This window comes from Trachypithecus francoisi, unplaced genomic scaffold (assembly GCF_009764315.1).
Source record: "Trachypithecus francoisi isolate TF-2019V2 unplaced genomic scaffold, Tfra_2.0 Lachesis_group3, whole genome shotgun sequence".
Lineage (NCBI taxonomy): Eukaryota > Metazoa > Chordata > Mammalia > Primates > Cercopithecidae > Trachypithecus > Trachypithecus francoisi.
The window spans coordinates 99,596,256-99,613,563 of NW_022681468.1; the positions used below are offsets into that span (position 1 = coordinate 99,596,256).

The 17,308-nt window shown below is 44.3% G+C and overlaps 1 protein-coding gene across 1 annotated transcript in view; it reads right to left on the bottom strand.

The window, feature by feature from the left end:
- Nucleotides 1–14,574, bottom strand: part of TICRR (TOPBP1 interacting checkpoint and replication regulator) — a 54,379-nt gene extending 39,805 nt beyond the window's left edge. The window contains exons 1-4 of the mRNA XM_033189055.1: nt 13,819–14,574; nt 7,097–7,376; nt 5,509–5,750; nt 4,108–4,342 (exon numbers count right to left, since the gene is read on the bottom strand). Coding sequence (XP_033044946.1) covers nt 4,108–4,342; nt 5,509–5,750; nt 7,097–7,376; nt 13,819–14,472 — 1,411 coding nt within the window. The 5' untranslated portion in view covers nt 14,473–14,574. The remainder of the gene's footprint in view (nt 1–4,107; nt 4,343–5,508; nt 5,751–7,096; nt 7,377–13,818) is intronic.
- Nucleotides 14,575–17,308: the final 2,734 nt, after the last annotated feature.

Here is a 17,308-nt window from a genome sequence, read left to right on the forward strand (position 1 = left end):
ATCAATACCAAAGATTTTGAGAAGTCTGCCCCAACTGTAGTTTTCCCAAAGCTATTATTTTTAGTGTAAGATTTTGTAGAATTTTTTAAACAATCAAAAGAAACTTCACATCACATGACAGCATAAATGCCTATAATTGCATCTGCTGTTATATTACAAAATTCAGACAAGGGCAGTAAAGGTCTATGAGAATAAATATGACATGATAGTTTCTTCTCAAGTCATTGTATGCTGGATTATGGCAGAAAGGCTAGAAATACTTGCCTCAGGCCTCCAAGTCCCAAGCCTCCCTATGCATGGAGAGAGAGTGCCCCTCACAGAGTTACCTGCACCTCTTCCAGCAAATGCCAAGCAGGAGCCCCACACTAAAAACAAGGCCACCCTCCACTGGCCTCCCAGGCAGGGCTTTGGAGGGAGCCCTAGGCCCTTGGAGTTAGATGCCCTCCTTGTAGTCTCCACGCCTACATGGGCAGGAGTGTGGGTGGGCCACCCACCCTTCTTACCCTCCAAACTCACAGGTTCAGCACCATTAGCTGCATTGAAACCACCAGGAATTAATCTCATGATCCCCTTGATAGCTGCTTTTTCCCATTATGCGAAGCCCTAGACCCCCAGGTCACTCCAGTCTGCCCACTGGAATCTCCTCACTGCTCCTTCCATCTCCCATCCTGTCACCGTGGCCCAGTCCTTCCACACATAAAATCCTCCCACCCTGTCCTCTGGAACTCACTGACCCTCATCAGCAAAATCCCCTATATCCTCAATTCCATCTTCTCCTGCCCTGAACACACTGCTTCCCCTGCAGCGCTGGAGAGAGCTGACTGCTCCCCCGCCAAGCTCTTCTTCCACTTGGCCCTGAGGTGGACTGGTATCCTCCTTGCCTCTTCCAGATCATTTTCCCTCTACCTGCTGAAAATAATGACAAAAACCCAGCTTTGAGTCTCACATCAAAGCCTATACTCTCATAGTCATCTAATAAGCCTGGATCATTCCCCCTTACTCCTCAAAGACTGTTAGCTCCCGACTCACCACCATCAGTCTCTCCAGTACTATTCAGTCTTAACTCTGGATAATTTCAATACACACATTTGATGCTACCAACACTCTGGCCTTTGTCCCCTTGAATTCCTCGCTTCTGGTGCCCCGGTGCGTTGCCCTTCTTCAGTCACTCTCTCCTCCTGGTCACCACTGTCTATGATCTCAAGCACCCCACTCTGACCACCTCCATCTATTTTTTTAACTCTCTCCTTTGAGCACATTGGCTCCAGAAATCCTGAGACCCCTACAACCCACTGATCTGATCGCCTGTCCTTGTTGTCCTCACTTTCCTTCTTACCCTGCCTTGTTCCATGGACAAATCCTATAATCTCTTCCTGTTCACACCTTTATATCCCTGATCCCTCTCTAGCTTTACCGCCCTCATTTGGGAAAATCCCAACCCTGGTTAATCCAGCTCCCTGCCTACTCTGCAGCTGTGCCAGCTGGTGAATGTGGTTGGAGGAAGGCAAGCCCATAAATGGATCTCACTTTACCTTCCTCCACCTTCCTGCTATCTTCACCCTCTCACCAGCCGCTTCCTCCTCCCCTCTCTCCTCAGCCTCCAGCATCTCCTTAAGTCTTCATTTTCAGCTGATGATGTCACTTCCTAACTCACTAAAAAACCTGAAGCAATCAGAAGAGAACCCCGTACACTCACACCAACATCACTCACCTCGGCATCCCAGCCCTTGTAATTTTGCCTTCCCCCAGTTGTCACAGATGAACTGTGCTTGTTCCCAAGACCAACCCCTCCACTTGCACTTCCTCAAAGCCCTCTAACCAACAATTCTCTCTATCCCCTGCATTAATTTTTACCATATTATCTCATCAGCATGCAAGCAGGCTATTATTATTTCTAAAAATCAAAACCAAAACCCTTGAACCTTCTTCCCTCTCTAGCCATTGTTTTCACTACTCTAATATCTTTTAGATCAAAACTACTCCAAAAAATTGTCTGCACTTGCTGTTTTCCTTTTTTCACAGTCTCTCCTGAACCTATTCCTACTCACATTTCTACCCTCACAATTCCACCAAAACTGGTATCACAACCATCACGTTGTGATGGTATCATGAGCATCCACACTGCTCAGTTGAATGTCAGCTCCCAGCTTTCATCTTCCTTGGCCTATCTGTAGTAAATAACCCAGTCAAGCACTTCCTCTCTTCACTTGGCTTCCAGGGTACCACAATCTGGGTTTTTTTTTTTGAGACGGAGTCTCGCTCTGTCGCCCAGGCTGGAGTGCCGTGGCCGGATCTCAGCTCACTGCAAGCTCCGCCTCCCGGGTTTACGCCATTCTCTCGCCTCAGCCTCCCGAGTAGCTGGGACTACAGGCGCCCGCCATCTCGCCCGGCTAATTTTTTGTATATTTTAGTAGAGACGGGGTTTCACCGTGTTAGCCAGGATGGTCTCGATCTCCTGGCCTTGTGATCCGCCCGTCTCGGCCTCCCAAAGTGCTGGGATTACAGGCTTGAGCCACCGCGCCCGGCCGGGTTTTCTTTACCTCAGTGACTGTCCCCCTTTTGTCTCCTTTGCTGGTTTCTCTCTCCTCATCCCCCAGACTGCTTAACATTGGGATGCAGGGGTTAGTCCTTAGTCCCCTTCTCTTTCCCATCTATGCCCACCCCCATGGTGATCTTAACCCATCTCATGGCTTTAAACATCACTGATGACTCCCATCATCTCTAATCCAAACAAATCTCCCAAACACAAACATGCATAGTTGATGCCTACTCAGTACCATGTATGGATGTTTAATGAACAACTCAGACTTACCATGCCCAAAACAAACCCTCCAGTCCTCACCACCCCAGCCCCTGGTTCTCCCACAGCCTTCCCCATCTCAGAAGGAAACTGCTTTCTACCAGTCACTTAGGCCAAAAGTCTCTGGAGTCATTTTCAATTTCCCTATAGCTCACTCTACACATTGAATCTAACAGCAAATTTTGTTAGCTTTACCTTCAAAATATATCCAAGAGCTACAACTACTTCCAACTATCTGCATTTCCCACCATCTCTTGCCTGGATTATTGCAACATTTCTGACTGGTTCTATCCTTGCCTCAATGTGGCAGCCAGAGTAATGCTATGAAAACATAAGTCAGATGGTGTCACTGCAGAAAATCCCTAAAGGCTTCCTCTCTCACTCATAGTAGAAGCCAAAGTCTTTTCAGTACCTGTAAAGCCCTGCCCAGTTTGGTCTGCTGCTAGCTCTCTGACCTCACCCCCTCCTACTCTCTCCTTGCTCCTTTCACTGCAGCCACAGGCTTCCCTGCAACTCCTCTAACACCCTTCTGAGCCTTGGCACTCGCTATTGCCTCTACCAGCAACTCCTTGCTGTCACTTCCTTCATGCCTTTGCTCAAATATTATTTTTTCAGCAAGGCGTTCCCTGACCACCCTACTTAAAATTGCAACCCTCCCTACCCTAACACACCCCATTCCTTTGTTCCTGCTTTACTACTATAACTTTTGTCTCTTTAGAATAAACCGTAATTTTCCTGACTTACTGTTTTGTCTCCCCTGACTAGATGGTCAGCTCCATGGGAAGATATCTTTGTCCATATTGTTCTCTAATATAGTCCCAGTACCTCAAACAGTGCCTGACATACAGCAGGTACTCAAATCTGTTGAATAAATGAATGAATTAAAGAAATATCAAGTTGACATTTAAATCTACCTAGCATAAATAAAGTTTGTAATACTAATATGATACAAACCTTATTTATGCTAGGTAGATTTAGTAGTAACAATGCATTTAGTTGCAATGCTAGTAGTAACAATGCAATGCAGGGTAGATCGAATCACTACAGTTTTATACACAGTATTTATTAAATATATTAAAAACCATGACTTCGATTTCAGACTGGTTTCATGGAACCTGCAGCCTCCTCAGAAGTACTTACGGAATTCTATAAACAATAATAATTTAAACTGCCTGAAGTATTGTAGCTTTCTTTTATCTGTGTTATAACATATTGGGGTTCTACTAACTGCACAGTGAAAAAGTCCCGATGCTGGAAAAGACTGCAAACCACCCTAGACTATGTTAGTTACTGGTTTAGGAGCTTACCAGCAGAAGCAGTATCTGCAAGTGAATCATGAGTCTGATTCAATATACCATCCACAACATCTGAGAAAAGGGAAGCTGTGTCCCGGGGGCTGTCAGTCACAGCTGTTTGGAGAACATGTCGTTGAAATTCAGCCTCCTTGGTGTGGAACACAGTGAGGATTGTAGCATTGGCAGAGAGCGGGGAAATAACTCCAGTGATGGGGGGCCAGCCTTCACCAGGGTCCACATCAGCAACCTATGCGAGAAGTTCTAATTAGTTGAGAATATTATTGTCAATATGCCTAAAGAAGAATGTAGTGTACTAAAAGACAGAATAACCATTTTCCCAATGATTATTAACGCAAAAACTATGAAAAAGATAGATTTGATAATTATTAGAGGTAGAAGGGAATTTATTGATCACAGAGTCCTAATATTTCTACTTACAAATAAGTAAAACCTGACATTACCAGGAATATTTACGAGGTATTTACCATGTGCTCACTGAATCCTCACAATCGCCCTGAGGTAAAATAATTATTATCCCCATTTTATAAAGGAGGGATTGAGGCTGAGGCAGAAGTAACCTGTTAAAGCCACCTACTTAAGATGCCAAGCATATGTGACTTTGAAACCCATGTACTTAACCATGAGGCAGAAATACCACTTGAGAGATTTATCCAGAACATACAGTAGGCAGCAGAGCTGAGACCTAATCCAGATCACTGACTCCCAAACCCAGTGCTCTTTTCCTCAGAGCACACAACTCTTAGAACAGCATCTGTCCAAAGACTACCCTATTTTTCTCCAGAATATTTTACAATGGGAACCAGAAAAAAGACCCCTCCTGAGAGTATGAAGGCAAAAGACAAAGTAAGGTAAGGAATTTGCTGGTAGTTTAAAAATAATAATCACCGTTAAATCAAATCTGGATATGTATATGTTCCTTTTCAGAAGACATTTCTACATTTGTGTAACTACTGTCCAACTACTGAGTTACAGACAATTATATTACATTGTATATAGTTACACAACTATTATACTATTATACGTAATTTTACTGTGTAGCAGCTTTTTCTTAAATACTTATATAAAAGTAGTATATATATAACAGAATACTTAAAAAATAATGAGAAATCACTCATCACATTACTACCCTAACATAAGCACTCCATCTGGCCAACTGCCTTCTTCCCTATGTGAATATAATTTAACTTAATTGGATTCTTGATACATGCAATTTTATAAGTTATTTCTTGTCTAATGAACATTGCTGTCATGATACTATGTCGACAATATTATTTGCAAAAGCATAATCAGTTTTACTAAGACTATATTGTGTAAGGCATTTATAAACACACTTATTTCACTTTACCAGTATGTTGTTAGACAAGAATAACTTCCCGTGTGGAGGATACCTACCAGGTGTAACTCTTCAGCAGTCAGCCTGCTTACCAGCTGCTGAAATAACAGCCTTTGAGTTGCTGTGCTCTCCTCTGGACTTTGTAGCATCCAGCTGTCGGTGCCCAAAGTGCTGCTCGTTGGGAGAGACCACTGGGCCACAGAGCCTTTTAGAAAAATTCTGACTGGTTTCTGAAAATGTCTCTGATGCATGGCCAAGGGCTCTAGGGTGACTGTCCATGTTTCTTGAATCTCTTTGCCTGCTAGAAATAAAGATTAATTAGACCAGAATGCCAAATTAAAATTAAAAAGAAAAAAAGATTAAAATTCAAATATAAGGAATACATACTAAAAAGAGATTTATTAACAATAAGAAAAAAATCAAGTTGCCAGTTGAGATACTGTCACTTAGCTGAACACTTCAACCCTTATTCTACTGCTACACCATCAGAGCAAGTTCATTTAGCTCTATAGAAAAAGCTATAAACAAATGGAATTACAAAGGCAATATGTAATGGCAGAACTTCTCAGAAATTATGACTTAGAAATAAGTATTGAAGGCCAGGCATGGTGGCTCATGCCTGTAATCTCAGCACTTTGGGAGGCCAAGGCCAGAGGATCACTTGAGGTCAATGAGTTAAAGACCACCCTGGGCAACATGGCGAAACCCCATCTCTACAAAAAATACAAAAATGAGCCAGGTGTGGTGGCTCATGCCTGTAGTCCCAGCTACTTGGGAGGCTGAGGTGGGAGGATCCCTTGAGCCCAGGAGGTCAAGGCTGCAGTGAGCCACGATTGGAGCTATGATCGTACCACTGCACTCCAGCCTGGGTGATAGAGCAAGACCTTGTCTCAAAAAAAAAAAAAAAAAAAAAAAAGAAAAGAAAAGAAATAAGTGTTCAAGCAATGTTTACTACTTATGAGAAAGAAGATACCACTTCTTAAATCCATAAAGTACAATGCATCGTATCTCATGAGGAGGTTAAATTCTAAAGACTGTGTAATGAAATTACATAAACAAAACTACTCTTGAAAATTCCTTAAACTGCACATAATGTACAACACAGTTTTATGTATATATCTCTATGCAGTATTATTTCTGTGACTATACAGTGTATTCAGAAATGAGATTTACTATATAGCAAATCATAAGGTGAAACAAATTTAATGAAGATTCCAACATGTTTGCTTTTCCCGGTAACAGACATCATTCTGGGTTTCTGTAGACTAATTTATTTCTTCTTTTAGTTGACCATTGTTTCTCTATGGTCTTCAATTTATCAATCTCCTCTATGAGGCAATGAAATATTATACCCATGTGCTTGGGCACCTGAATAATATTACCCTGCTTTGGCAATAGCTATTCCCAAACTTTTAAATCAATCATTCACTTGTTTTTTTTGTACACAGGCTGGCAGTTGTACTGAATTAGAGTTCAAATCTTTCCTACAGTATCTCTGATTTTGCCTTGATGTCTTTTAATTCTTTCATGACAAGCATTCATTGAGTGCCTGGGCTGTGAGAAATGCCAAAGAAGTTAAAAAGCTTCTTTGAAGAAATTAATGTAACTGAGATTTACAAAAAAAACCTTAAAATATTATTTGCTTACCTTCAACAGGGAGAAATAACATTCCTTCCATCCGTGGAAACAAGGCCTCATACTCAGGAGAATTATAGAGCAAACGGTTTAAAGTGGCATCAGTTGGCAGCATTGAAATCCACGGAGAGAGATGAGGTTCACTTGACAGCTTGATTTCACTCCTGAGCAGCATTTCCCCAGCTTTAGCAAAATCCCAGCTGAAAGATTCAGATGGCAAGACAGCGCCACCTCCATGGTGGAGCAGTTCACAAACAGTCCAGTATCCAAGGTGGTCTGGGGATTCCCACATCTCAAATAAAATGACAAACAACCTTAGGTTACTACAAATTAGGCATTCATAAATAAAAGTAAAGGAAATCAGGAGAAAGTAAAGTTGAAACCAATATTAAAGGGTCGAATTACACAACCAATGTATTTGCTGAGCTAAACAGAAATAATGGTCAGCATCAAGCTACTGTGCAGCCCCAGAACAAATTACTACCTACTATGCCTTTGAGAAAGCATTCATTTAGTAACAATAGTACCTCATTTACATTTTTTGTCGAGGAACAAAAAGAAGTTTCACAAATCACTGGGTATAGATTACAGAATGTTAGAAGGAACATAGAACCATTATACTTTAATAAAAATAACCTTTTTTTTTTTTTGAGTCAGAGTCTTGATCTGTCACCCAGGCTGGAGTGCAGTGGCATGATCTCAGCTCACTGGAACCTCCATCTCTCAGGTTCAAGCGATTCTCTTGTCTCAGCCTCCCAAGTATCTGGGATTACAGAAATGTGCCACCGTGCTCGCCTAATTGTTGTATTTTTAGTAGAGATGGGGTTTCACCATGTTGGTCAGGCTGGTCTCGAACTCCTGACCTCAAGTGATCTGCCTGCCTCAGCCTCCCAAAGTTCTAGGACTACAGGCATGAGCCACTGTGCCCGGCCTATTAATAAAAATAATTATGTCCTATACAGCACAACACAATAATGGCCAGGTGTCATGGGAGTGAGGCAGGAGCACCTCCCCTAGATGGTGGCCATCGCTCTGACTTGCCCACCCACAGGCCTGTGCAGAGGCCAAACTGAGGCCTCGTCGCGTCTTTTGCCCTAACCCTTACCATAGCCTGTAAAGTCTGTGCTCTGCCTCTAATCGTTCCTCCATGGTGCTCTAAGTATTCTTCCAAATCACTTCTCTGATCATGCTACTTCTCTGAAATTCTGAAAAGCTTCCCACTGCCTCCAGAATAAAGTAACTCTTCAGCATAATCACAAAGCCCTTCACAATCCAACCCTAAACCACCTTTTGGTACACATTATCTTCTACCCCTCATCCATTCCCTCTCCTTCTAGACATATTGAACCATTTGCTATTTCCTGAACATGCCATATTTTAAGGCTTCCCTGTTTTTGCTGATTTATATTTCCTGTGCCTCCCCTTCCTTCTTCACCAACTGAATGGTTATTACACTTCTGTATCTGGCTCAAATCCTGCTTTCTTTGTAAAAAGCCCTGCTTCACTCCTTCACACACAGCTGACTCTTCAGTCAACCTTCTTTCAACAAACTTTTATTAAGCAACCTCTATGTGCCATGTCTAGGATCTTGAAGTGAGGGGTGGGGTGAATAAAACAGTACCAACATAAAATATTTAACATGGCATCACAGTATAACAACAATATTCAGTTACTATGAATATGAAGGAGGAACACAGCCCTTAGAATATGCTCATCATGCCAGTTAACAAATATAAACTATAAACTGCTATGTGAATGTGAGGAATTAGAACTAGAAGGGTCTTGAAAGTCAACTAGGTCATTCCCAAACTTCCCATTATAGCCAAGTTCAAAGACAAGCAGGGTATCATCCATGGTCACAGCAAGGCAATGATGGACCAGTCCAAGAACCCAGGACTGTTCTGAATAGACTGCTTTCATTTATTTTTATTTTTTGAGACAGGGTCTCGCTTTGTTGCCCAGGCTGGAGTGCAGTGGCATGAACATGGCTCACTGTAGCCTTAACTTTCTGGACTCAAGCAATCTTCTCGCCCCAGCCTCCTGAGTAAGTGGCCGGGAGTACAGGCATGTGCCACCACACCTGGCTAACTTTTGTATTTTTTGTAGAGATGGGGTCTCACCATGTTGCCCAGATTGGTCTCAAACTTCTGGGTACAAGAGATCCTACTGTCTCAGCCTTCCAAAGCTGGGGTTACCGGTATGAACCACTAGGCCTGGCCTAGACTGCTTTTAAAATTCGGATCATGACCATCTGATGGACTTTGATAGATTCTCTGAGGGATTAATTGAGTGGTTTATGATCAGCATTAAACACAAAAAAACAAAAGATCCCATGTAACGAAGATAAACAATGTACGGGAGCACATTAACTTCTAACCTATCTAAACTTTTGTTTCAGTTATGCGTATCAATCTGGAAAATGCTGTATTAGATTAACCAATTAATTAGTATGTGCTGTTACCATCCATGTATCTATAGCTGTGTTCACTGCTATGGAGAGAATGGTAACCTAGTTCAGACGCCATAGATCCTGATTAGGATTTTCTGCCAGAGGGACGCAAAAATTTTGTTGGAATTGTTTCAGCCAGAAGACCAGCCAGGAAAACAAAAAAACCCTGCCAATAAAATGAAAGGTTAAGATGTAACTTTATGGCTGGTGGTGGTGGCTAACACCTGTAATCCCAGCACCCCTCACTTTGATCCACAAGGCAGGTGGATCACCTGAGGTCAGGAGTTCAAGACCAGCCTAGTCAACAGGGTGATCTCTACTAAAAGTACAAAAATTAGCTGGGTGTGGTGGTTGGTGCCTGTAATCCCAGCTATCGGGGAGGCTGAGGCAGGAGAATCGCTTGAACCTGGGAGGCAGAGGTTGCATTGAGCCCAGATCGCACCACTGCACTCCAGCCTAGGTGACAAGAGCGAAACTCTGTCTTGGGGGGCGGGGGTGGGGGGTGAAGATGTAACTTATTATTAATAAGTGTTGAAAAGGACATTAAGTTTCTATGAAACGTAATGTGTGCATGCCTTAGTCTGTTTAATGTTGCTTATAACAGAATAGCTGAAATTAGGTAATTTGTAAAGAAAAGGAATTTATGTCTTACAGTTATGGAGGCTGAGAAGTCCAAGGCCAGGGGGCTGCACTTCGCAAAGGCCTTCCTGCTTGTGGGGACTCTGCAGAATTCCAAGGCAGCACAGGGCAAAGCATGGCGCGGGAGCTGAGCAAGTGAGCTCAACACTTTCTTCCTCTTTTTATAAAGCCACCAGTCCCACTCCCATGACACTCATTACTCCATGAGTTTTGGAGGGGACAGATACTCAAACCATAGCAAAACATGTGATTAAAAAAAAATAACAGCCTGTAATCCCAACACTTTGGGAGTCCGAGGTGGGGTGGATCACCTGAGGTCAGGAGTTCGAGATCAGCCTGACCAAGATGGTGAAACCCTGTCTCTACTAAAAATACAAAAATTAGCCGGACGTGGTGGCACGTGCCTGTAATCCCAGCTACTCGGGAGGCTGAGGCAGGAGGCTCACTTGAACCCGGGAGGCAGAGGTTGCAGTGAGCCCACATTGCACCATTGCACTCCAGTCTGGACAACAGAGCAAGACTCTGTCTCAAACAAAACAAAACAAAACAAAAACAAAAATACGAACAGTATACTACAGAGTATGGTCACATTTTTCATTCGTACGTATATTATAGGAAAAGTGACAGACATGTGCTAGTGGTAGTTTCAAATTTGGGGATCTGTAAATGTCCATTAGACTATAAGCTCCAAGAGAGCAGGGACTACATCTATTTGATTCCTTAGCATACCTGGCAGGTATGGAACAAATATGTGTTGAATAAATCTAAGGCATAAAGTTCAAAATGTGTCAGAGGTCTCTTATCCTCTATTCTATCCTATGTCTTAGAAAATATGATATCCTGTTTTATGTGCTTTGATCCCTCCGCCTCCAATGTAAGTGCAAGTTCTGTTTCTCCCAGTTATACTTCCCACACTGTGCGCTCCCCAAGGCAGGACCTGGATTTTCTCTTCTTCCCTTTTCCCCACTCCTGCACAGAGCACTCCCCAAGGACACAGCTTAAACCTTCCTTTTGCCCAGCATGGCTGGGCAGGTTTTTGAATAGGAAATGCTAGATCTTCAGCAGAAGAAAATTCCAGAACAGTTTAAGAGTATCTGATGGGCATTTTCTTAGGGGAAACAGCAGATGTAAGAAGGGAAGCCTCAGAGAAGACCCATTCCCTCAGTAGACGGACGGTATGTCAGACCTGGAAGGGATCTTTAAAAATATCCAGTCAACCCACTTATTTCAATGCTATTCAAAAAAAAAAAAGAGAGAGAGATTAAAGAGAAAAAAAGCGAGACAAAGAATCTCCAAGACCCATTAAGCCCCATCTAACTTATTTCTAGCCAATATTTAACAAAATACAATTCCAGAAGAAAGTTTTTGATGTGATATGAATTGTTTCAAACTGAGCAATATATTGTATACTGTGTCTAAGGCTTGACTGGCTGCCTTAAATTTTAATATTTCTAAGATTTCATTTTCCCATAAATGTTTATCATCCCCTTAAACACTTCTTGTCCTTTCCTTTTCTTGACAAACCACTGCTGCCTTATTTTGCATTTGCCACGCCTTTTTCGGGCTTTGTATGTGAAGGCACTTTGAAAATGTTAACACACCATATCATTATTTAAATGCTTGCTCATTTTCCATCTGTAATCTTGCAATTTAATTCACTCCTGGGTTAGTGACATGTATTTCCATTAAGCAGAATGGCATCTTTCACCTGGTTAAACCACATTCCAAAGACTTCTCATTAATTAATTAGAACAAAATCCACATTTTTGACCTTGGCCCTACAGGTCGGCCTCTCCTGCTTTCTGACTTCCTCTCACACTGCTCCCCTTGCCTACTAGGTCTCAGCACTCCTTGCCTTTTTGTTTCTGAAACAAACTAAGTTCATTTCCAGCTGAAATATTTACACCTGCTCATCTCTTCACCTGGAATGTTCTTTACCTACCTTTGAGTTCCTCCTCCTTCACCATTCAATTATCTGCTCAAAAAGGCCTTCCCTGCTGGGCGTGGTGGCTCACGCCTGTAATCCTAGCACTTTGGGAGGCTGAGGTTGGCAGATTGCCTGAGCTCAGGAGTTTGAGACCAGGGTGGGCAGCATGGTGAAACCCTATCTCTACTAAAAATACAAAAAAATTAGCCAGGTGTGGTGGCACCCGCTTGTAATCCCAGCTACTTGGGAGGCTGAGGCAGGAGAATTGCTTGAACCCAGAAGGTAGAGGTTGCAGTAAGCCGAGATCGTGCCACTGCAACTCCAGCCTGGGTGACAAAGCAAGACTGTCTCCAAAAAAAAAAAAAAACCTTCCCTGACTATCACCCTATATACAATAACCACCTCCTTCTACTCCCATCCTCTCACCCCGTTTTATTTTCTCCAGAGCATGATTTGAAATTGTCACTTGCTTATCTGTTTAATCTGTTCCCTGCTTTGGCTACCATGTCCCCAGCAGCTCAAACAGTGTGGTAGGCACTCAATGTTACTGGCTTCTCAATGTACATTTGTTGACTAAACGAAGTGCAATGAGGAGAAGGATGAAGGCAAAAATATATACCTATCCTAGCACTTAACAGGAGCAGGGGGCCTCACCACTTCAACAAAAATCCAAATTAGCCATGTAAGACTTTAAGTTTGCAAGAATTTACTCATTTAGTCAGCAAATACTGACTGAATACCTACAATGTTTAATACACATCTGGGTGGCTGGGCGTGGTGGCTCACACCTATAATCCTGGCACTTTAGGAGGCCAAGGCAGGTGGATTGCCTGAAGCCAGGAGTTCAAGACCAGCCTGGGCAGCATGAAACCTGGTCTCTAGTAAAAATACAAAAAAATTACTTGGGCATGGTGGCGTGAGCCTGTAGTCTCAGCTACTTGGGAGGCTGAGGCACGAGAATCGCTTGAACCCGGGAGGTGGAGGTTGCAGTGAGGCGAGATTGTGCCACCGCATTCCAGCCTGGGCGACATAGATTGTCTCAAAAAAAAAAAAAAAAAAAAAAAAAAATATACACACACATATATACACACACATATATCCACGCATATATACACACACACATATATACGTATATACACACACACATATATACACACTCACACATCTGGGTATTGTGTTAAAACCTGCTGCCTGCCTCTGAGGTATTTTTAGATTAGATGGAGGGTGAGAGATGTGCACAATCAAAACATGGAGAAAGGGTTACGTGCCACACAAAAATGTGTATAGCAATTCAGACGCTGGACTGAGCAGTTGTCACTGGGGTAAGCCTTAAAGGGTAAGTGAAGTTAGGACTGGCCTGGAAGAGTGAGAACTGGCATTGCAGGCAGATTGAAGAACACACATAACACAAAACAAGCGGTCCAGACCTGTTGATTTTCTAGACTGGCCTTGAATATGTTAGAGTACATGTAGGGTGTAGGAAAATCAAGTCTGCGAAGGCAGGTAGGGCCCAAATTGTGAGGGGTCTTAAACAGTAGGTAGTGAGGAACTACCTATTTTGTTGTGAAAACTGTCCCTATTTATTTGTTTCCTTCCGAAGGGAGCCATAGTCATTTTAGTCTCATTCCGGGTCTGTGGCTGCTCTAAGGACGCTGCCAAGTTCTGCTTAGCAAGGAATGCACCGCGCACGCTATCTGAGACGACTGTAACCTTCCTTACCTTAGACCATTCGGTGGTATCCACCCAGTAGAAGGTGATTTTTCGGGCGACCATGACTTCCTGGACTCTCTTGGGTAACAACTTCTCCATCACCTGCTTAGGGGTGGGCGGCAGGCGCTGGGCCTGGGCCTCGCAGCCAGACACGAACTGCAGCAGCTCCCTCTGCGAGTGCGGACAGGGGGCCAGGAGGAAGACGGCGTTCACCAAGCCCCCGAGCGCGGCCTCGGCCTCCTTGGCCTCGCTCTCCACGTCCAGCAGTCTCCTCCCGCTGCTCCGCAGGATCGGCTTCGTGGGCGACGTGATCTCGGGCCGGTCCCACTGGTAGTCTAGCAGCGTCTCCATCAGGGCGCCGTGCGTGTGGGTGGCCCTGGGCGCCGGGCCGGGCAGGTGGGCGCGATCCTCGAGCCTGGCCTCCAGCTCCTCCTCAAAGTCCTCCCACGAGCGAGCCCCCAGCTCGCGGAAGTCAGACACTCGGGACGGCCGGCTCCGCGCCCCCTGCGAGTCAAAGAACTTGAAGGCCCAGTGGACCCTGGCCAGGCCGAATCGGCAACTCAGGTAGGTGAGGAGGCGCAAGGCGGCCCGCCGGACCCGGCTGTGGCGAGCGGCGCCGCCCGCGGTGTCCAGCAGCAGCATTACTTTGTGACAGCATGCCATATCGGCCGTGCCGCCGCCCCAGGGCCCCGGTCCGGGCCCGTGCCACCGTCCCTTAGTCCCTTCCTTCAGGGAACCAGCGCCATTCACTGCTTTCCTTTGGGACCCTGGTCGAAAGGCTCCCGCGCTCTTCAGGAGCTGCTGCTATTTGCGGAGCTAGTTTCCAAGGTTAGCTCCTATTGGCTGCTTGCGTTACGTAAGTTACGAAAGCAACTTCCATTTTTGGCGGTGATTGGAGGGGCAGTGGAGAAAACTTCAGTCTGATTGGTGAAGGGAGTGATGGTGGGTGGGTCTCTGTGTTCCGAGAGAAGCTTAGCATTCATTGGCCTGGGCCTTCGTTTTAAATTTTAAAGAGGTGGTTCCTCGGGGGCGTGTCAAGAAGTTTCCCCATTGGAAAGAGGCCCGCGTTAGTGCACTCTCGTGAGTGCGGACTGCGGGGCCACGTTTCCCAAGACCGAGGAAAACTTAGTGCGGGGAGGGAATTTGGGATGGTTTCAATCGAACTGGTTGAAATCTCTGTGGACCGTCTATGAAGTAGAATCCGACGATTACGGCTTTAATTTTCTGTAATTTAAAAAATTTTAGTAAAAACTAAAGGTTCGGCCGGGCGCGGTGGCTCACGCTTGTAATCCCAGCACTTTGGGAGGCAGAGGCGGGCGGATCACGACGTCAGGAGATCGAGACCACGGTGAAACCCCGTCTCTACTAAAAATACAAAAAATTAGCCGGGCGCGGTGACGGGCGCCTGTAGTCCCAGCTACTCAGGAGGCTGAGGCAGGAGAATGGCGTGGACCCGGGAGGCGGAGCTTGCAGTGAGCCGAGGTCGAGATTGCGCCACTGCACTCCAGCCTGGGCTACAGAGCGAGACTCTGTCTCAAAAAAAATTAAAGATTCACTCCCTTTGCCCCAGTAACTTCTAGGAGTTTATCTGCAGAAGATAATCGGAGAGCCAGATAAAAGACGTCTGTACATCTTAGAGTTTATTTAACATCAAAAAAATATGGAAACAGTTTGGGAATGGTTGAATAAGGTGTGGTACACGCCCAAGGGGAGCATCGTGCAGCTCTTTTTTTTTTTCTTTTTTGAGACGGAGTCTTTCTCCATCGCCCAGGCTGTGGTGCAGCGGCTCACTGCAACCTCCACCTCCCGGGTTCAAGCGATTTTCCTGCCTCAGCCTCCTGACCTCCTGAGTAGCTAGGACAACAGGCGCACGCCACCAGGCCAGACTAATTTTTGTATTTTTAGTAGAGACGGAGTTTCACCATGTTGGCCAGGATGGTCTCGATCTCCTGACCTCGTGATCCACCCGCCTTGGCCTCCCAAAGTGCTGGGATTACAGGCGTAAGCCACCATGCCCAGCCTGGTGCAGCTTCTTAAAATAGTGTTTTATTATGTAATGTTAGGTTTAAAAAGTGGACCTCAAACAGCACCTGCAGTGAATTCCCTAACTTTTCTATCTACATATATATAGATAGAAATTACATGTAGATTTGCATTATAGATAGAAATCATATATAGCTATATAGATAGAATATATAGAATTATATATAGATAGGCCGGGCATGGTGGTTCACGCCTGTAATCCTAGCACTTTGGGGGGCTGAGGCGGGCGGATCACCAGGTCAGGGGATCGAGATCATCCTGGCTAATACGGTGAAACCTTGTCTCTACTGAAAAAAAAAAAATACAAAAAAAAGTATATATGGATAGATAATCACATAGATAGAAGTTATATATAGATAGAAATGCATTTATATGCGTATTTTTAAACTGTTAATATAATATTGTGTACCACAAGTTGTCTATGATTGTCTTTCCATGTGATTTTTTTTTAAACTTTTTTACACTTCCTTTCGCTGGCCAACAGTCAGGCTGATTTCAGAGATGTGATATATGCCTCTAGGATCAATGGAATATGGTATTTGGAAAGAAGAAGAGACCAAGAATGAAGGTCAGTTACCTGAATATGTGTTTAGGGAGACTGATCCAATACTCCACACCACTGAATTCTGCTTGTTGAGTAATTCTGTTTCCACTTGGAAACAGAACAACTTCCTTTATGTGCTTCGGCTACAACTTCCTTTATGTGCCTTGGCTTCTCCAGTCAAAGTCCTCAACAACTACTGCCTCATGTACAACAATTTTCTCTTTTGTTTGAGTTTTCTAGGGCTGCCTGCTGTAACAAAGGATCAAACCCAAAAATTGTCTCACAGTTCTGAATGCTTGATGTCCAAAATCAAAGTGTTGGCATGCACTTGCTCCCCTCCAGCCCCCAGGGCTCTAGGGGAGAATCCTTCCTTGACTCTTCTAGCTTCTGATGTTTGCTGGCAATTTTTGGTGTTCTTCCTGTGTCTCTTCCCATCATGTTCCCTCTGTGCATGTCGGTCTCTGTGTCCAAACTTCCCTTTTATAAGGACACCAGTCATGTTGGATTAGGGCCCACCCTAATGACTTTATTTTAACTTGCTTACTTCTACAAGACCCTATTTTCAAATAAGATCACATACTGGGGGATGTTGGGGGATAGGACCTCAACATATCTTTTTGGGAGGACACAGTTGCAATGAGCCAAGATTGCGCCATTATACTCCAGCCTGGGCAACAAGGGTGAAAGTCTGGAAGAAGAAGAAGAAGAAGAAGAAGAAGAAGAAAGAAGAAGAAGAAGAAGAAGAAGAAGAAGAAGAGGAAGAGGAAGAGGAAGAGGAAGAGGAAGAGGAAGAGGAAGAGGAAGAGGAAGAGGAAGAGGAAGAGGGAGGAGGAGGAGGAGGGGGGAGGAGGAGGAGGAGGAAGAAGAAGAAGAAGAGAACAAGTGGCTTTACAAGATTCCTGCTAAGAAGTC